Raw genomic sequence first — 20,702 nt, forward strand, 5'->3', positions numbered from 1 at the left:
TCTTTGATATCTTTTGAGTGTCAACATCATTTTGTTAACACTATAACATTGTATGATAACTGTGAAATTTATGTACATGTTTTTGAAGGTTAGGTTGCGATAAAACACGGTTAAGTACCAGAAACAAACAATTCAAACTTATTGATTTCACGAAAGCGCATTACACTTATAACTATACATAATTTTCAGTCTTTAATGGTAAGTTTAACTTTAATTAAGAAATTATTCACTAATATATCTATTATAAATCAAAATGTTATTAGATAAAGTAAGATTTTTGAAAATAAGTACATGTTACACATACGCCCTGTAGACTAAAAAGTAAAAATATTTGTGATATTGCTTGTGACGTTTAATGTTTTGGAAATTGTGATCCGATAGTGCTCTTATTTTTTGCTAAATGGGAAATGTGTGACGTGCATCACATATAAAATTAAATTCATATTTTTTGAGTAAGACTGGTTGAAGCCGTGGGAGTTAGTGTTTCCCAGAATCCACAAGATTCATATCGTCGGGGCGCTTAGCACTTTGTGTTTGTGAAACCACACCACGTGAATTTCTTTTCATTTAAAGGCCTATTAACACAAAGGAACTTAACTTCAATACACTTATTCCAATGATCCTCCAATAATTTCTTTCCGGAAGCTCTAACACTAACTTTCCACACAACTTTTTTATATGTACTTCTCCATGTAAAATATAAAGTACTCGTTTTCGGCGCGTTTTGAAGGTGACGACTCCTTATACACGTTTAACAATTGTTCATAAATTTTATTTGCTTTTAAACCTTTCAAAACAAAGTATCTAATCACTTCGCGATATTTAGTTTTATCCAAAATAAAAACAAAGTGTGGCACTCGGGGACTGCCGCGGTAAAGCTATTGCATAGCATTTTTTTTATCAACTTATGCAACTATAATTTTTATTGAATAAATGAGATGTTAATATTGTTTAAAATATTTTTAGTTTCTTATAATACATGTAGGTTATTTAAGCGATTTTATCATTGAAACCAGGGATAAAGGGATGCCCAACTTATGCCAGTGCGCCTCAAAATTAGCGTGTTTTATAACATTTTCCATTGTAGCCAGATCGGAAAAAATAATAAATTTTGGGAATTTAAATTAAAATACCCAATATTTATTAAGATTAAAAATCATTATACATGTATCCGTTAAACATATGCAGAAACTATTTAAACACTTTTTTGTGATATTGTAATATATTAAAACAATTGATTTTTTAACTTTAAACACTTAATCAAAAGAACAAATGTATTAGCTCTCAATTCATAAGTGTTTTTTATAATTTTCAATTGAAAATTAATACTACTAAGCATGGCAACACAAAAGATTTCATCACATACATTTCAATTTCGGGTTTTCTTTCATTTCCATTATTTTGATTGTAATATATTGTCGAACAATGAAGTTAAACCTTTCCGCTACAATTCTTAATATAAAGTTTCGACAACACCTGAAGGTATTTCCCCGGTTTTGATCCTTGCAAGTTACAAGAGTATGAAATATTCGGTTACACCCGAACCTAGCTCTTCCTTACTTTTTATTAATTGATTTCTTAAAACAATAATGACAACTAAATAATCTCTAAATATCTCGTACATAAATATGTCGTAAGCCCGTGTTTTATTCCCTTATTTAAAAAAATTTGATCGGGTGACAACCGTTCTAAAAATGTATTTGTCTTGTAGGCTGGGCCATAGCAATAGCACTTGTAATTCCTTTATGTTATGTAATTTATAATTTTTCGATTTCTAAAGAGGTGGCTTTCCTAACCGCCTTAGTATGTACAAGACAATTCTGTTAACGTTAAGTAATGCGTAAATTAGGTAAAAAGAAGATAAAAAATAATGAAAAAAATGTAAATTTTGTGGTTTTCCAATTTTCTCAACACATTCTTTCAATTAGTTAATATTTCGTTTGCAACATTTATGCAATATTTTGCAACATGTTTCACAACTCTCTCTCTCGCGCATAGGAATTCACACACACACCCATAGCGTATTTGTACATTTTCGTTTGCGGTTTTTGCAAGTTAATAAAGAGGCATAAAAGAATCGAGTAAGATTATACCTGCCTTTTGCATAACTTACAACAATATTCATATTATATAGATATAGATGAGATCCAACAAGTAGATATGTAGATATCTATGTACTCTATCTACTATTTTAGTTATGAAGAAACCACATTATTTCACTAAAAAAATTTATAGTAATTTTAATTGCAAGTAATACGCCGTTAAATACATTTCTGAATATATTTTCAAAGCTACATTGCGTCAACCACACTGCTCACTCCCCTTGCCGCTGCTCCACAACCGACTCACTCGCTGCACGAGTCATTGACGATGCCGCGTTTCTGCAGCAGCGTACAAACAGTACCACGGAAGTCGTACAACGAAGCATCCTGAAGTTGTTGATTGAAAACCTGTCGTGAGAAAACAAAATTTAAAGAAAAAAGCAAACAAAACTAGGCATTTAAAAAGGTTATGTAATTGCAAATTTTCACTTACACCATCGTAAATGATGGTTGGCACAAATAAGGGCGAATACTGATTTGTCACCTGCTCTGCCAATAATTGCAACTGTGTGCCCACGGTCGTTTTAACACAACCGTCAACGTCGCTGCTGAGACCCACCAAGTCGGTGCACTTGAGAATAAACATATGATTATTTCAGTAAAAATATAAGTTGTCTGCCCCTTACATCTTCCACGTTCTGTTTATCCTTCGCCAACATTTGACAGATGGCAAAGCGTACTCGCTGATCCTGCGTGCTTTGCTGATTCAAGACACAAGATTGCAAACGATTTCCAGCGCATTCCGCAGGTCCATGCTGGCAATAGAAATCACTGCCAAGGTTGACAGACTGTTGAGGAAACATCGAATAATACAATGCCTAATTAATAATATATAATTTATTCGTAGTTGCCCTGTACGACAATTCATGTATCAATCTTTCAAAAAATAAATAGATTAGGGATCATTATGGATATACGAGCGCTAGAGAATGGAGAAATTATTTATCTCTGAGAGAGACTTCAAAAGAAGAACTTATATAATCATTAATCAAAATATGTACAATGATAAGTCTGTGAATCTTTCACACATATATTAGCAGATATGTGTCAGAATTCATACAATATAATGTATAGGCACACTTTTCTAAAAGACAGATTAAATTATAGCAATTACATGTCAGTGAAAGTACCGCATAAGGCGAAGGAGCTATGAAGGGTTAGTTCTCCTGCTTACGCTAACCGAAATTCGTTTGAGCGCAAAAGACGCTGAGTCGATTAACATCTTAATTGCTAATGAACCTGTATGAACACAAAGATGCTAATAAAACTCCTCAACTTACTCAACCAGGTTACTAAGAGGGATCATACATAATACTCACCAAGGTTGATAAATCTAGGCCAAACATTCAACGGTCGCTGAAGAACATGTTAAGGGATATCTGACTTATGATTTGGGATGCCGGTTTAAAAAAACTTAAAAAATATAGTCTATCAAATGAGAGACACTTTATGCTTAAGAACTGTAGTAACTTTACTTTGCTTCTAAGTCATTCTTAACTTAAATCTTAAGCAGAAGATCTCTTTATCAAAACCGTCATTGGATGACTTATTCAAAAAAACGTTAGGAAGACTTTTAGGCTCAATTATTCATTTTGCATTTTAATATGATTGCTTGTTCTTGAATTTTTTTAATATAAATTAGCTCAATAATTAAAACCTTAATCCAAATAACTTACACGTGATTTCCCGAACGGCACCAGATTTATATTTAAGTTCTGTTTGAGATTTCCATAGGCTGGTGCCAGCTGCCTGCCCATGAATCGAATGCTGTCCGGACAAAGAGATTCATACAAAATGGTAACGTCAAGCTGAAATTGACGGAAAATACGCAAATAGAGCTCAATTTTATTTTTATTGGTGGATACGAAGCATGACCCAGTTGAAAAAAAAATCATATTTAAAACCGCTATGTCAGACACTTTCGTGTCACTTTGTGAGGGTCTGTACAGCACTTATTAGTTTATAAATCTGTTGTACATAGCATCTAAACCACATAACGCTTACGTGGCCTCACTTGCATTTATGAAAAGTAGACATATCTCAGAATCTGCTCCAACCAAATTTTCTATCAAGTAATAAATAATATGTCTACACGTAAATAATTGTCCAAAATAAGGATACTTCTCAGAATTGCATTACTACAAGTATTATTAATAATGCAAGGTAGAATACTCATATTTCGAATACAACATGCACAGTTCAAAATTTCAAAGAAACCTGCTCTACATTTCTTCAGGGTGTTTAATTCTCTTAAAGAACTCAAATTATTAAAATTAAACATCAGCTGTATAAACAACAGTAAATTTGCTGAATATAAAAAGGTATGTGGTTTGTTTACTTTTGTGATAAAACAATAAAATTATTCAGTAGCAACGAGAATCTGGTGACGAAAACCGAATTTCGAAATCAAGATCACTTAAAAACACAACTCGAAACCAAATTGATCGTATTATTAAAAATACATTTTTTTAACAAATGATATGGACTTACTTTTTAATCCGATTTTTTTTAGCAGTTTCGAATATTACACTAGTGTAGAAGTATTTGTAAATGATAAGTAAAAAATTAATTCATAGTAGGATGAAACCCGTCGGAAACGAAAGATAGAATAACAAACATTAAGGGAAAAATAATTTACGGCTAATCTAAGGTCGGAAAAAGGTAGGGGAGGGCGTGGTTGAATTTATAAGGGTTAAAAACGATTTCATACGAACATGAAACCAATTTCAACAATGTAGATAAAAAATATTTATCGATTCGGTTAGCGCGCGCAATATTTCGACCAATCCAATTGAGAACTGTATATTTCGAATGAATTTAAGATTTTTCTTCAATTTTCGTATTCGTCTGGATGTTATTCAATAAGAAAAAACTCAATTTTTGGAACTCCGCCAAAACTTTTCCCAAAGAGTTTATACGTAAAAAAATATGCTAGAAAATTTGGCATTCCTACAATTTGAGTTTTGTCCAACTGAGATTCAAAACAAGATATAACATCTTTACTTTAAATTAAGCCAAAAGTTGATAAAAACTTAAGGCTCTCGCAACAAAGTTTTAAAAGAATTTTGAGTTTAATGATTGGGCTGCTTCCCTTAAGGTACTTAAGGACCCACAAACTCGAAGCCTTGGCGAAGTTTAATCAGTTGCTGATTTACTCTGGAATTCTTAAGAATAGTATAGACTTTCATGGACTTAAACTTTCTTATTTATGATTTTTGCACTTTATAATATCACTTTTCCTTTAAATTTTTTTCTCTGCAATCATTACAAATTTGTTTCCAAAAGGCGTTAGACATCGCTACGGTCTAATGCGCTTGTAATTAAATCAATCAGATATTTATAAGAGGTTTTCACGCCTTTACCTTGTTTGCAGCAACACTTTGGCCGCCTTGTGCGCTCGTCGACACAACAAACACAAATTGGAGCAATAAAAACACCGACCATTTAATTTCGGTTTTCAACATTGCGACGAGTTTCGGTAGCGTACCGTAGCCGAATTCTTATGACCTTAATGAGCAGCTAAGATTTACGAGCATCCGTCTTTGAGGTGCCTTTTTATTTTAATTTCGTTCTATTTTTTATTAGTTTATTGCTAAACACAGCAAATTTGAATTAACTTCGCGTAATCGAACAAACAAATAATTTGTAAAGTTTTGGCAATAGCTTTGTTATTCCTATTCTTATGTTTTACTAAGATGACGTTAAGGTACCGTTAAAAAAACGCTTTCGCGTACGCGTACAAAAAAAGCTCCACGACGTCTTAACGTTTTGGCAGTACGCAAACGAATGGAGAACACTGTTGGCGATTTCTGTAGTACATATGGTCTCTCATGACTACCGACATCAACAACCAATAAAAACAACAGTCGCATAAGCGCCAGCCGATGGCCAGTAAGCCTTTGTGTTGGGCGCTTAAGCTTACCCGCACGCCTTGTGGTTAAGCCGGTTTCGAAGGTGCAACCGATGGACGAACGTTTACTCCGCGTAAACTGTGTACAAGTATGTATGTATGTGTGTGCATACGTATGTTAAGACGAACATATGGAACAATATCTTACATTAGCGGCAGGTGAACGTGGGAAGAAACGAAGCACAGTGGTGTGTGCTCGCATTCAATATACTCAAATCTTCTCAAAGATTAACAAAGGTACTGTTATATAGTCCATCAGAATGCCACATCTAAGAATCTTACTATTTTGATTTTGATACGAATTTATAAACACAGAGTGACATATTTGACTAAATTTTCTCTGAGACGTAATTTCGAGTAACAGTACAACTCAAGAAAGTTCCAATAAACAATATTTCGGCTCGAAATATAAGAGTCCAATGATCAACTCGGTTTAAGAAGTTTAAACCTTGACTATTTTTGTAACAAACGTCTTTAAAACGATTTCTAAGCTATCTTGGAGATAACCGCAAGAATAAAATTATGTTCTATAAATGTTTATTCAGTGATGCATCACGTAAGTAAAGAAGTGAAACAAGAAAGGGAAGCATATGAACCTCCTTGTAAGTATACTACACAGAATAAATGCATATCATACTATAAGTTCCACCTTAGAAGCCCCTTCCTTCTCTCGTTCATGACGTCATGATCTATATTTTCTGCCTAACACACGCTATAAACATTAACGAACGAAATTGTCGTAAGCTCTCTTTCAATAATTATTGCAAGCCTTACGATCTGTGCGGTCAGACAGTTAGTATATGTATCAAATATTGTTAAGATTTCTTTTTCAAGTTTAAATGTTTGTTTTCAGCAAACATTCCAATACATGTATACCATAATTCGATTATATTAGACTGTGTTACTAGGGAACGTGCTTCCTTTTATGAAATTTTTATACTCTCGCAACATGTTGCTACAGAGTACAATAGTTTTGTTCACCTAACGGTTGTTTGTATCTCTTAAAGCTAATCGAATAATAGATAAAGAGTTATATAAATGATCAGGTTAACGAGACGAGTTGAAATCTAGGTGACTGTCTGTCCGTCCGTTTGTCCGTGCATGCGATAACTTGAATAAAAATTGAGATATCTTGATGAAACTTGCTACATATGTTCCTTGGGACCCAAAGGTTGATATTTCAGATGGGCGTAATCGGAGCACTACCACTACTGTGGGTATCCACAAACACACGCCCCCCTCTGAATGGTTTAATATCTTCCAAACCGCTGAAGCTAAATCAACCAGATTTGCTGACAAGAAGTCCCGCAGCACATACTGTGAAATCAGATAACAACCACGACTGCTAGCCATAAACGATTATATTATATTGAAAACTACTAAAAGTGCGATCAATCATTGAATAAATGCGCCACAAGCATTCCATTTCACAACCAAGATGGTAGGAAAAGACTTTATAGGTTCGAAACATTCCTATTATAAACTGTAAATGGGCGAAATCGAATGACAAATTCAATTAAATTCCATCTGAATATTTCTCTATACAAACCTAACATCACTGTAGTTATCAGAATAAAACTTTTTCACGTATTTAATCTTAAGCCCAAACATTGTCGAAATCATCTATAATTTTTCAAGGACCCAGACATTAAAAATAAAGACTGCAGTGAATATGGTTGATTGTTCCGAACATATCGGTCAATCTGTACGGTATTGAAACTCTGGGAGAATATTTTTGTGATGACAGAAATTCCTTGTGCCAAAAATGGGTGAATTCGGGACAATACTTCCCTTAGCACCAATATGCGGTCAATATGTAAGAAATCTTAATGAAATTTAGATATAATCTCTTTTTAATAACTTTGTATTCGCTTGTTTAAAATTGATGAAATCATTGCAATCATGTTCATCCCTGAACACCTGGAAGTATTTCCCCGCCATTGATCTTTAGAAATTGCGAGAGTATAAAATGTTCGGTTACACCCGAACTTTGCCTTTTTTGTTTTAATAGTTAATGTCAAATAACCTTTTTTTTATGTATTTCTCATGTCTTTCTGATGTATATTGTGATGATTTTTGGAATTTTGCGTTTGCGTTTGCGTTTGTCTTCGTATTTTATCACTCAAAAACCCATTAGGTTCGCTTCGTAACTGCTAGGACCTGCTATATAGCTATCAGAACAAGAATGCAAGTTACTTTCACATAACGGAAAAGGAAAACTAGCAGCTCTCTCTGCTTCTTACACTCTCAACTTGTGCTCTTTTCTGACAGTTTTTTTTTTGGGTTAAGAAACGCCTTTCAAGCAGAAACTTGGCTCGCTAATTATAGTTAGCAGTTATGAAACAAACCTACTTTTATTCGCCGGAATATTCTAAAATATAATATAATCTTGAATATAGTAAAATATAATAAAAAGGAAAGCAAAACTGCTGATTTTGACATTATCAGCTTTAATAAAATATTAGAACTATTTAAATTTTCATGATTCACAACCCATTGTGCTTAAAATATTATAAATTTCTTTCGTTTTATTACCAAAACTATTAATCGTTGTCGATAATTAATATACTCGGTATTTTAATTAATTCGAAGAAGTTCAAAAATTTCTTATCCTCCGCAAGTTTGTTCCATAAAATTATAATTTATATTTATGATGTTTTTATTGCTTTCTTCTTCATACACATTCATATCTTTTCGTTGCCATTTCAAATCAAAGATTTTTATATTTTATCATTTCTCCTCGGATTCTGCTACACAATGGACTTAATTATTTTTATTTTTGGTATTTTTTTCTCTGCTTGTTTGCACTTTCTGTTCGTCAACTTTTTGGGATAAAAACAAACTTTATACAAAGAAGTCTATTGATAGTAGTGAAATTGAGACTTGGCGAAAAAATCGACAACATGTGTGTGTGTATATGTATCTACTTTTGTGTATATCTAAACTTCAATTAACACATCTTGGAATCTTAAAATCTATTATAACAAAAATTTTAAAAATATCTTTTCTATACTCATTATCGGAGTCTTAAAGACAGTATGAGTAAAAATATTGATAACCATGCAACGGTGAAAGTTTTTGCCGCTTTATGGTATTATATCACCTTCGAAGGCAAAAGCTCATAAAGAGGTTTTGACCTTGGTTGAGCTCTAAACTCTTTCCTTAAAAGGTTAGATCTGTCTGGGGTTTTCACTTTATACTTAAAACTTCCGAATTTAGGACACTTTTTATGGAAATGGAAATATAACTTTTCACACCAAATGTATTGATGGTGGAAATGAGGTAACAATGGTAGTGTTTTATAGATCGCCCGCAAGTTCAAGTAAACAGTTTTGCGTATTTTTCAGGGCAAATATAGAAGAACTGATCGCAATTATGATTATGCAATAAACGTGTAATAGTGGGAGATTTCAATATAGACTGGGGTATTGAGAGCTTTTATAAACAAAAGTTGAGAGCATTTTAAATGACAATGGATTGGAACAAAAAACGCAAGAATAAACAAGAACAACAAATATCTCAAGAACAATTATTGATTACATAGTCTCAAATATGCACAATATAGAAGGTCATATTGATGAATATCTTCAAATATCAGACCATGAGACCATTCAAATAGAAGAAAAAAAATCCAGAAACTAGATCACTAATAAACAAACAAAAAAATTCGTTTTGTTATGACAAAGACTATTTCAAGCAAAAACTTGATAAAAAAAATATGAAATATGAAGAAGAATGATCTATTTAAAATAATAACGTGAAAAAGACAGAAACGAGTTTAAGGGATATAATAAAAAGATATACAAGTTATAGAATAGGCAGGTATGGTAACAGAAATAAGTGGTTTAACAAAAGTTAAACAAAAACAGTGAAAGATGGGAAATATACACGAAAATTAGAAATAAATAAATATAAAACTGAGGTAAAAAATGCAAAATAAATAAATAAATATGTAAGTACAATAATAAAATGGTATGATTAACACCGAGGGACAAAAGCAAATGTGGAAAAAGAGGAACTAGTTTTATTAAAAGAAATTTCAGAAATTGACGATAGAGTTTAATGTGTGGAATGTAGTGCCAGCGCAGTAATTTCGAAGAAATTTAATGAATATTTTATTAAATGTATTGAAGAAATCAGCGAATCTATGGAGTATATTCAATATTGTAATCATATTGAAAATAAAAGCAGCGAATTTAAATTTAAAGAAGTTACAATGGATGAACTGTAACATATAAGGTATGTATGAAGATTAAAAATAAGCTAGACTTTGATAAAATTCATAAGGGAATCTTGATAAATAATTCAGAAAAAATTTTATATAGCCTACTGCATTGGATTAATAATTCGCTTACGAAAGGAGTCTTTCCTTAATCACTGAAAGACTCAATTATAACGCCAATAAAGAAAATAAATAAAGCAAAGAAGGTTGAAGACTTCAGGCTTATCAATACGTTAAAAAACATAGAAAAAATTTTAGAAAGTGTTGTCAAAAACCAAATGAAGGAATATTTGGAGAGCAATGAACTTCTTTCGAAATTCCAATCGGGCTTTCGCAATATTATTATATCAGAGAATGTAAATAAATTCATTTACATTCTTTGATTATATTATTGATGAATGGAAGCAGAGATCGTTCTCTGTCCATACCATCAGCTTTTTTGTCAATTGTAAGTGAAATGAAAACAATAATTTTACTGCTTTTAGCGCCACCTAGCGCCAACGTATTGTCAACAAATTGAAAATCTTGGCTACTCTGTTTTCTTCACACTCAGCAGGGAACTCGTCTCCAGCAACACATGGTCCAAAAGCAAAACAAACTAGTCGAAACAAATAAATAAAATTCCTTCGCCATCAAAGATTAACCGAATAATAAATTTACTAATACATAAATAGTCACACAATGCCTAAAATAAAAACTGAAAAGAAAACGCGGATACACCAAGAGGTGCAAAAACAAGGTAAGTGCAGTAAAAGATATAAATTCTTGCTAACAGTTTGACTGATTTTTACTTTGCACGTAATTTCCAACTAGGCATCGTGTTCAATAAAGATTTTGGCCAACATATACTAAAAAATCCTCTTGTCATACAAAGTATGCTGGAGAAGGCTGCATTGCGCAACACAGACATCGTATTGGAAATCGGTCCGGGTACCGGTAATATGACGGTACGCATGTTGGAGCGAGCAAAGAAAGTCATTGCCTGTGAAATCGATACAAGATTAGCTGCGGAATTGCAAAAACGTGTACAAGCTACGCCGTTGCAACCGAAATTACAAGTGCTTATTGGTGATTTCCTCAAAGCAGAATTGCCTTTCTTCGATTTGTGTATTGCCAACGTGCCTTATCAAATCAGTTCTCCATTGATTTTCAAATTATTGCTACACCGACCACTATTTCGATGTGCCGTTCTAATGTTTCAGCGTGAGTTCGCACAACGCTTAGTTGCTAAACCGGGTGATAAGCTGTATTGTCGCCTGAGCATCAATACCCAGTTGTTAGCACGCGTCGATATGTTAATGAAAGTTGGTAAAAATAATTTTAAACCACCACCAAAAGTTGAGTCAAGCGTGGTGCGCTTGGAACCAAAGAATCCTCCACCACCAGTTAATTTCACAGAATGGGATGGCTTAACACGTATCGCATTCCTGAGGAAGAACAAAACTCTAGGTGCCGCGTTCAAAATCAGTTCGGTGGTTGAGATGCTAGAAAAAAATTACAAATTACATTTGTCGCTACATAATAAAGTAAGTATGAATTACCCTAAAATCATAACTAAATAATAATATGGTTATGATTTGTTTCTACAGCCACTAGATTCAGATTTGAACATGCAAGCCAAAGTTTCAGCCATACTACAGAAGTTGGAAATGGAAAATTCGCGTGCACGTTCAATGGATTTGGACGATTTTATGAAACTGTTGTTGGCTTTCAATTCCGAAGGCATACATTTCAATTAATTAATAGTAAATTATTTTTAAAATAATTGATTTTAGTTAATAAGGCGACAAAGCAATAAAAAAAACGAACGGGATAACCATTAGCAATAGGTAATTGCTAACTCCATGACGTCCTGCAAACCCATAACAAAATAAGCATTTTAAACGCATTTGTTGCATTTATTTGAGCGAAAGTTCTTGGTATAGGTTTATATTCATATTTTTATGTGGGGATATTTCTTAGATATGTCTATATATCCAAAAATTTTATTAATATAAAGGAATTATTGTAATATCTTTAGTTATTTTTATACAACATATATTACAATTATTTAAAAATGATAACACATGGACAGAGAAAAGATGAGGGAATGTTTAAAAAGAGATAAGTTTTGCAATTACAATTTCATTTAATGTTCAACATACACACAATGATAATCTAAAAACAGTAAAATTATTAGATTCGCATATAGGATTATTTACCCATTGCGTCATAGACTGCTATACTACAATAGCTGCATCCTTTGCTGAATTTTTTTTTATCTTCTAATACTACAATCAATTCATGACTTTATTTAAATTTTTACGTTCTTTAATTAGTTCTCCTTAAACTGCCAATAATTTGGCAACACTTTGTAATGAAAATGTAAATATTATTTTTTACAATCAAACGTCAAAATCGAATTTCACTTTACACCATTTGAATTTACATGCATATGAAACGCCACCATAATAGTCAAATCTAAAAATTATATTATTTTTTGTTTTATAGGATTTTAGTACGAACATTTTGGTATTAAAAAACGCTAATGGAGTTCTTTCGTAAAATTAATGAAACCACGACTACAAAAATAAAAATTACATGCATAATTTGACCATGAGTCGAGCCTAGATTAGGCGATCTAAATCAAATGTTTTTTTAACAGACGAAACGACAACAGAATAAAAGTGCACTTTATAGACTGAAATATGCCAACGAAAACAGACTAAAACTTACATGCACAATACATGCGAATGAATTATTACACTTCTTATTAATAACGTCAATACAGCTTCAACCGTTGCTGTTTTCACATATCTAGTGTGACCACACTTGGCTCGCCACATATAGGTATGTAGTACTATACACGAAGCATTTTAGCTAACACCGTAACATAATCTACAACAAGACTCACAGGTTGACTAAGGTTGACTACTAATTGAGAAAACTTAAAATATCTTGTTGTGATAATGTATTCAGATTCTTATTATCCTGTGACTGTTGCTGCGTGGTATTCTGCTGTGGAAGCAGTGGTGTAAAATTATTCATACTATTCAAAGCGTTACCATTACTGACACCAACACCGCCACCACCACCATTATATCCAGATGGATAAATGTAATTCACTGCCGGTCTTTGAATGCTGACGTTGACGCTTTTATTACTACCGCCGAAGGGATCCAAATTGTCCAAAGACGATGCGTTGTTATTACTATTACTGCTGATAGCCTGTGGGGAGGCTAATTGGTGGTTCATAACTAACGGATTTGCACTATGCCAGTTGTTGGTCCAACTATCATTTGAGCGCGCTTGGTTGGGACTGGCATATGGATTTACAATGGGTGAAACTGCAGTAGTAGCTATAGCGGCAGACTTTGGCGATGGGGAGTTGCTTAAATTGGTCAAATTCGAATTCATCAAAGAGGAAAGAATGTCCGGTTTTGCCGGTGCGTTGTGTGATATTCTGTAAATGATTATTCGCGTGTAAGTATTAAGCGTGTAAGTGTATTCGCGAATAGTAAAGAATAGCAACGAAATACTTAAAGATCACACTCACTTCAGCACATCGTTGTTTGTTTTAAATTTTTGTTCTTGACCTGCTTGTGTTGTTGTATTTACTTTTCTCGTTGGTTGCGATATGGAGAAACCCGAAAACATGTCATCGTCGCTGTTAACGCTGCTATTGAGACTTGTGCTTGTTTTTGTACCTTGCTCCAATTCAGTAGTTAAAATCTCGGAAGCATCACGTGGCCTGTGGGAAAAGTACACCATGATATATTATTTTTTTAATGTTAAATTAATAAATTTTCGTTTTAAAACAACTCACTTGTTTTCCCTTTGAATAGTTGAGAGTTGCTCCAGTTTCTCACGCTGTTCCTTCTCCACCCGGCTGAACATTTCCTTAATTAGCGTCACAATTGTGTTGAACTGCGCAATGGTAAGACCGTTTTCAACGCATAGTGGCATTAAAAACGGTATACATTTATGCGCCATTACATCTTTAGTTATACCTAACTTTGTGTTGGTCATGGCGATTTTATAAATTCCAATTATAGCCATAATAATGGCAGGTTCGCGGCTTTGTATCTGCTGCAGGAAGGGCAATATTTCATCCAACACCAGCCACTTATCTAGATCTTCTAGTAGCTTACCAATCGATATCAAACAATTTACTTTCACCGACACATTGCTGCTGTGCAGGCAGAGTTTCTTGATTCGTGGTATCACAGCGTTTTTCATGGCGTTGTAGTCAATCAAATTGGAAAACGTCGGTAGCACACCTAAGCATAACTCTTGTATTTGTGGCATATCGCATTCCAATGAGCGATACAGTAGCGGTAGTACGTGTAGCTTAACTTCTTCAGCAGGCGTCAACTTCAGTAAGAGATCCATTTTTTGCATGAAAATTAAAAGTATTTGTATGGGATCTGTCAATTTGAAAATCGGTTTCAAATGCGTAAGGATGTGTTCACAATACTCTTTCTGACTGCTCATCTCAGCGATGAGTAATACATTAGGTAAAACAAAGGGTATCATTGGCGAATTAACAAATTCTTTTACCAAATATGGCAATATGGAATGTAAGTTAACGCGATGCGGTAGTGTTGGTATGATTTGTGGAAGTCCTTTGTAGAATTTGGATTTTTGTAAATTATCCCACTGATAAAGGGAATCCAAGTAGCTCAGTGTCTTAACTCCAACATCTTGAAAATATGCTATCTGTTGTCATATATATACAACGGTTTTATTATAAAATTATACAATTCATTTTATATTTATATATGTATATTTATTTCCTACCTGTTTCATTTCGTGCAATTTTGGGCGCATATGTGGACTTGGATGCAACAAAGCTCTTAAACTTTCGTTCAAATCGCTGGGAATACTATTCATTGGCGGGTACTTTCTTTGGTTAAGATCGGCAGCGTATCGACGAAATGAACTATAATCACTACCAAACATTTTTAACGGTTTACCCGAATATATTGTGAATATTAATACACCTAGGAAAGTAAAAGTAATGTTAAGTTTTTTATCATTACTTAAGCAACTATTTGTAGTTACATACCTAATGAAAATAGGTCACTTTCGGTGCTATTTATAGTGTTTAACGCTATTTCAGGGGCACAATACTCCAAACTCGGTTGGGATAGGACATGAACAGAAGTAGAGTACTCGCGGCATGGCCAAAAGGGTTTACCATCGGTTGCAGGTTGATTAGCTATACAGAAGTCAAAACCAAATAACTTCCAGCTCCGATTTTTATTAATCACAATAGTTTCTGCGCAAATATTGCGGTGCACAATTTTGGCGTCGTTATGTAAAAATGACAAACCGTCAAATAGTTGCAATATACCATGACGTATCTCAACATCATAAAGTTTTTTATCCGAACGTACTGAATCACCTACTACATTGGCCAACGAAGCGAATACTGGCTCCGTGGCGAAAGCCAAGGAATCGCGCGACTCCTCAAGCGGATGTTGAACGGTCAGCACGTGTGGATGTCGTATTTTTGTTAACTGTTGCACCCCACGTCTTAATGTTTCCAACATTGTTTCTCGATCATCTTTCGACCAGCGTTCAAGCATTTTCTTTTCGAATACAAATACAGAGACTTCCTGTTTCGTGCTCTTCTTGTAGCCATTGTATACCTTCCACATCAGTCCTGAATAATAATTAAATGTTAATAAATTGTAGCTTAGCCCATTTTTACGTAATAAACTACTCACCTACACCTGCTGTACACACCTGCTCCAGCACTTCATATTCCCTGGTGACGTTGTTCCCTGGAAGAACACCAGACAGCTGTGACACTGTCGTATGTACTGTTGAGTAGAATTTATTTATTACGTCCATAGCCATAACCAATTGGGTCTCTATAGACAACGAAAATTACGTAAATCGAACACCGATATAATGGAATTTACACCCTTGTTTTGTAAAGGAATTAGTAATTTTTTCCTAACTTCGATGAAATCTTTTTGTTGTCTATTTTATGTTCTCTTTCGAATTTACTAATCGATAGAGAAAGGTGTATTCAGCGGATAATGAGTAGGGCTGCCAAATGTAAAATGATATCGTAATATTTATAATAAAATATTTTTTTTAATAAGCTTTTTATTTTTTGATTTACCGTTTAATAACAAAGGAAAATATAATAAGTATTCTAGCCTTAATTCATTTTATTTTTTATATAAAAACTTATTTTCCTATGATGTATGTTATATTGACTTAGCCAAATTCATAAACCAAGTAGCCACAACGTTTCATCAATTTTTGTTCACAATCCAGCCTAAACAAATTGCTACGACCTTTCAATTGCAGCTGAGCCTAGAAAATATATTTGTTTAAATAAGTTAATCATTAGATATATGTATAAGAAATTCTTTCGTATAAAAACATTTACCATTTTACTATAACAATTTAATTTATTTGCATAAAAATTGAAGGCGAGTGGTTTTTTACGGTTCTCGACAACTTCGTTGACATCTACACATGGATTAGTACCGTAACTGATAATGCAATCTTCTAAACTTATTTCATCCAAATGTACGGAGACCAAAAACAATTTTTGAAATTCCAACTCGCTACGTACATAGCATGCATAAAAGTGTAACACACGCAATGTAGGTAATATAGAAATGTAAGTAAGCATTTCGGAAAATGCTGAAGGATCGACGGCCAATATTAATCGTCTCAGATTAGTATGCATTCGAAAGCTAATCATTTTTGGAAAAATTGCTGTAATATCATATGAATATATTCCCTCAATGTGCCGAGTGTTGTGTAGCTCCACAAGCTCATTGTGGAGTGAATCCAAATTTGCTGTCGAGTATAAATCAGTGATGTTAAGCTCCTTCAAACAGTGCAAATTCTTTAATTGTGGCGTGAAATAAGACAACTCATAAGAATTGAGCACCAAAACGCTTAGAGTACAATATTGCAGGGCATCCTCTGCTAGACGCGGTAGCTGCATATTAAAACTTTTCAAAATTAACGTACGTAATGGTAGTTCTTGCAGTATCCGCTCTAAGTAGTGAAATTGAAATGTATAACATGAACTAAGTGTTAGTTGTTCCAAATGTTTCCACATTACAAAGCCTGCACCTGTAAATTTTCCATTTGGTCGCAGATGCTTTAGGTTTGGGAAAATATCATGTAAGGAAGTTACAAATTCGTCTTCCAACATCTCTGAAGAAGTCACAGTTATGTAGAGGTTGTTTGTTTTGTTAAACTTAAATCCGTTTAGCAAATTTATCAGATTTTTGGAATCAAGTTCGAGTTGTAGATTTTCTATATGTTGATGTACAACGCATAGAAATTCGTTTAGCGCATGGGATTCGAGTGGCATTTCAGGTTTCAACTTTAAAAGTAACTGTCTTTTATATTTTGTTTTCCACATACTCCCAATAATATCAATTAAACTTTTATTAGAGAGTAAAACTGCTATTTGATCTTTCAATGATAAATATTGTAGAATTTGAACTAAGCAATCTTCATTCAAAGAATCCATAACGATTAGTTGTATTAAAGTAAAAATTAATATATGATCCTATGATAGTCTTATATAAACTTCCTTTTACTTTTTTAGAGATTTAACATTTTCAGCATGAAAATTTTAGATGAATAAACGTACATATATTGACAAAGCTAAAGTATATTCAAAAATCAGGTTGGCAGAATAAACAATAAATCGTTCGGACACAATTTTTGACATATCTTCTTTTCACAACAGCTGTTGCAAAACAATGTTGTTAAGTTTCATAAAATATTTCAATTGAACAAACTATCCCAGGTAATGTATAGTTAAAAAAAACATTACCTAAATGTTTACTAATTTAAAGGATCATTAATATTTGACATCTGTTTGTTCGAACGATAATTAAATAATAAATAAGTAAACAAAACACAGTTGTTCAAATTGTATGAAACGTTTATATATTATATATTAATATAGAATTATCAAATGAACTCAATTTTTTTAAATTTTCGGATATATCCTAATCCAAATATTGTTAGTTATAACTATATAAAATTCTATTATCTGATTCATTTAATTAATTATTAAACTATTAAATTCTATTCTTAAAACTTTACATTTACAAGTTTGGATGTCCTTGGTAATTCGTAAACTTAATTGAGTAACTGCACACTTGACAACACTGTATACATTGTTTACTTCGGCTTTGCATATTTCATTATTTTGTATTCTTTATTGCTTCATCGTGCTGCATAAATTATTTGCATTTCGAAATATTTTGCAATAAAAGCCACAAACTTTCGTTTTTTATAGCCATTTTAACCATGGCATCTTTTGCAAAACCTGGTGTAAGTAAAGAAATAATATAATCTAAAATATTGCAGTCAAATATACACAGATCTCTCTTCAGTCTAGCGGCTCTAATGCCAACAGCGCAACAGCATCCACGTCGACACCTGCCCCTCCAAGTAACATACAAGAATTCAATATTCGTGTACCTAAAAATTTGCGAAAGAAGCATCATGTTATGCGTTTTAATGCCACATTGAACGTCGACTTTGCGCAATGGCGGGGAGTTAAAATGGAACGTGAAAATAATATGAAAGAATTCCGTGGTATGGAGGAAGATATGCCAAAATTTGGAGCAGGTTCCGAATATAACCGTGATCTTCGCGAGGAAGTACGACGGAAAAAATTTGGAATAATTGCCAAAAAATATAGACCCGAAGCGCAACCATGGATTTTGAAGGTCGGTGGCAAGAGTGGTAAAAAATTTAAAGGGATTCGTGAGGGTGGAGTCAGTGAAAATGCAGCTTTCTATGTGTTTACTCATGCTCCAGATGGTGCAATAGAAGCATATCCATTGAATGAATGGTATAATTTTCAACCGATACAGCGTTATAAATCATTATCCGCTGAAGAAGCAGAACAGGAATTTGGACGAAGAAAGAAAGTTATGAATTATTTTTCGCTTATGTTGCGTAAGCGTTTGAAGGGCGACGAGGAAGAAGAACAGGACCCGGAAGAAGTGAAAATTAAAGGAGCAGCAAAGAAACCGAAAGAGTTAAAGATCAGTGAAATGGATGAATGGATTGATTCTGATGAAGAGTCTGACTCCGATGAAGATGAAGAGAAGAAGAAAAAAGAAGAAGATAGCGATGAGGATGGTGGCAAGAAAAAGGGTAAAAAAGGACTGCAAAAGAAGCCAAAGAAAAAGCGTGACGTAGATGACGAAGCCTTTGAGGAATCAGATGACGGAGATGAGGAGGGACGAGAAATGGACTATGATACGGAGTCCAGTGAAGAGTACGCTCGATTTTTAATTATAGTTTTTTTTTCAAAACAAGTTCGAACATAATTTTTCGTTTTTATAGTGAACCAGATCCAGAGTCTAAACTGGACAAGGATATGAAGTCGGTGGCAGAAGAGGATGCTCTGCGCAAATTGCTAACTTCGGATGAAGAAGATGAAGAGGAGGAAAAGAAATCGGATGAATCTGATAAGGAAAAGGATAAAAATAAAGAAGAGGGAAGTAGCAAAGAAAAAAAGAAAACTAAGAAAGTCTCGAAAGACGAAAAGAAAGGTATGTTAAGTAATTATATAATATAATAAAAGTAGACAGTATCAAATTTATTGCATAAACGACTAAAATATTATTACTGTTCAGAATCTTCCAGTGATTTTAGTTCAGATAGCAGCGACTCTGACGATGAAAGTAGCAGCAGCAAGAAAAAGGCAAAGGAAACGCCAAATATCAAGAACACAGTTAACAATAATTCACGCTCTGCAACACCAACTGGAACATTACCTAATAGCACAACTAAACGAAAAGTTAACAATAGCATGCCTAGTGATCTTACAGCTTCGGAGAACAGCAACAGCCCTGTAAGCACTCCTGCGAAGCGTACGAAAACGGATCCAACACCTATGGTGCCGTCAACATTCGCCGGTGTAGTAAATGCTAACAATAAAGAGTAAGAGCAATTACAGGAAACTTTTATTTTTGATATAGTAATATATATAATATTTATTTCCAGTGATTACGGTATAACCGAAGAAGCTGTTCGTCGTTATTTAATGCGCAAACCCATGACACCGACAGAGCTCCTGACGAAGTTTAAAAATAAAAAGACTGGAGTTTCTAGCGATCGTCTTGTGGAAACAATGACCCAAATCCTAAAAAAGATCAATCCTGTTAAACAAACCATTCAAAACAAGATGTACTTGAGCATCAAGCCAACAAAGTGATTGAAGTGTGCAACGATGGTTGTCTAATAAAGCATGTCGAAAAATTGTATATGTAAGAATGTGCAACATATTAGCTGTTAAACTATTAATTTGTTTTATGCAGTGTTAATTTACTGTAGACAATGCTAAATAAAATAGTTTTTACCAAAATTATAATTTTAACTTGTAAATATTTAAAGATTATATAACTATGAATCAGAAGCTTCATTTGTTTTCAGAAAAAAAAAAAAAAAAAACAATTGTATGAAGTATTTCAAG

General features: G+C 33.5%; 5 protein-coding genes across 6 annotated transcripts; 2 read left to right on the forward strand and 3 right to left on the reverse strand.

The window, feature by feature from the left end:
• Positions 1 to 2,211: 2,211 nt before the first annotated feature.
• LOC106622641 (GILT-like protein 1) lies at positions 2,212 to 5,902 on the reverse strand. Its single transcript, XM_014241882.3, has 5 exons — positions 5,465 to 5,902; positions 3,779 to 3,910; positions 2,729 to 2,890; positions 2,536 to 2,673; positions 2,212 to 2,450 (listed from the first exon to the last, which is right to left on the reverse strand). The coding sequence occupies exons 1-5, from the start codon at positions 5,564 to 5,566 to the stop codon at positions 2,346 to 2,348; spliced, it is 639 nt and encodes a 212-aa protein (XP_014097357.2). The 5' UTR covers positions 5,567 to 5,902; the 3' UTR covers positions 2,212 to 2,345.
• A 4,711-nt stretch (positions 5,903 to 10,613) lies between these two features.
• On the forward strand, positions 10,614 to 12,118 carry LOC106623183 (probable dimethyladenosine transferase). Of its 2 annotated transcripts, XM_036373571.2 has the most exons (4): positions 10,614 to 10,682; positions 10,788 to 10,973; positions 11,048 to 11,760; positions 11,824 to 12,118. In XM_036373571.2, the coding sequence occupies exons 2-4, from the start codon at positions 10,916 to 10,918 to the stop codon at positions 11,971 to 11,973; spliced, it is 921 nt and encodes a 306-aa protein (XP_036229464.1). In that variant the 5' UTR covers positions 10,614 to 10,682; positions 10,788 to 10,915; the 3' UTR covers positions 11,974 to 12,118. The 2 variants fall into 2 exon arrangements, with proteins under 2 accessions (XP_036229464.1, XP_069963233.1); XM_070107132.1 differs by lacking the exon at positions 10,614 to 10,682 and having other exon boundaries at positions 10,718 to 10,973.
• Positions 12,112 to 16,096, reverse strand: LOC106623163 (SCY1-like protein 2). The gene is made up of 6 exons (XM_014242585.3): positions 15,946 to 16,096; positions 15,282 to 15,881; positions 15,014 to 15,216; positions 14,040 to 14,932; positions 13,770 to 13,964; positions 12,112 to 13,676 (listed from the first exon to the last, which is right to left on the reverse strand). Exons 1-6 carry the CDS (start codon positions 16,076 to 16,078, stop codon positions 13,148 to 13,150), a joined length of 2,553 nt encoding a protein of 850 aa, XP_014098060.2. The 5' UTR covers positions 16,079 to 16,096; the 3' UTR covers positions 12,112 to 13,147.
• A 103-nt stretch (positions 16,097 to 16,199) lies between these two features.
• LOC118682984 (uncharacterized) lies at positions 16,200 to 17,881 on the reverse strand. The gene is made up of 3 exons (XM_036373567.2): positions 16,623 to 17,881; positions 16,350 to 16,546; positions 16,200 to 16,273 (listed from the first exon to the last, which is right to left on the reverse strand). Exons 1-2 carry the CDS (start codon positions 17,727 to 17,729, stop codon positions 16,448 to 16,450), a joined length of 1,206 nt encoding a protein of 401 aa, XP_036229460.2. The 5' UTR covers positions 17,730 to 17,881; the 3' UTR covers positions 16,200 to 16,273; positions 16,350 to 16,447.
• A 509-nt stretch (positions 17,882 to 18,390) lies between these two features.
• Positions 18,391 to 20,600, forward strand: TfIIFalpha (transcription factor IIFalpha). The gene is made up of 5 exons (XM_014242595.3): positions 18,391 to 18,544; positions 18,607 to 19,502; positions 19,571 to 19,779; positions 19,864 to 20,170; positions 20,234 to 20,600. The coding sequence occupies exons 1-5, from the start codon at positions 18,521 to 18,523 to the stop codon at positions 20,442 to 20,444; spliced, it is 1,647 nt and encodes a 548-aa protein (XP_014098070.2). The 5' UTR covers positions 18,391 to 18,520; the 3' UTR covers positions 20,445 to 20,600.
• Positions 20,601 to 20,702: the final 102 nt, after the last annotated feature.

The sequence above is a fragment of the Bactrocera oleae genome, chromosome 2, assembly GCF_042242935.1.
Source record: "Bactrocera oleae isolate idBacOlea1 chromosome 2, idBacOlea1, whole genome shotgun sequence".
Taxonomy (NCBI): domain Eukaryota; kingdom Metazoa; phylum Arthropoda; class Insecta; order Diptera; family Tephritidae; genus Bactrocera; species Bactrocera oleae.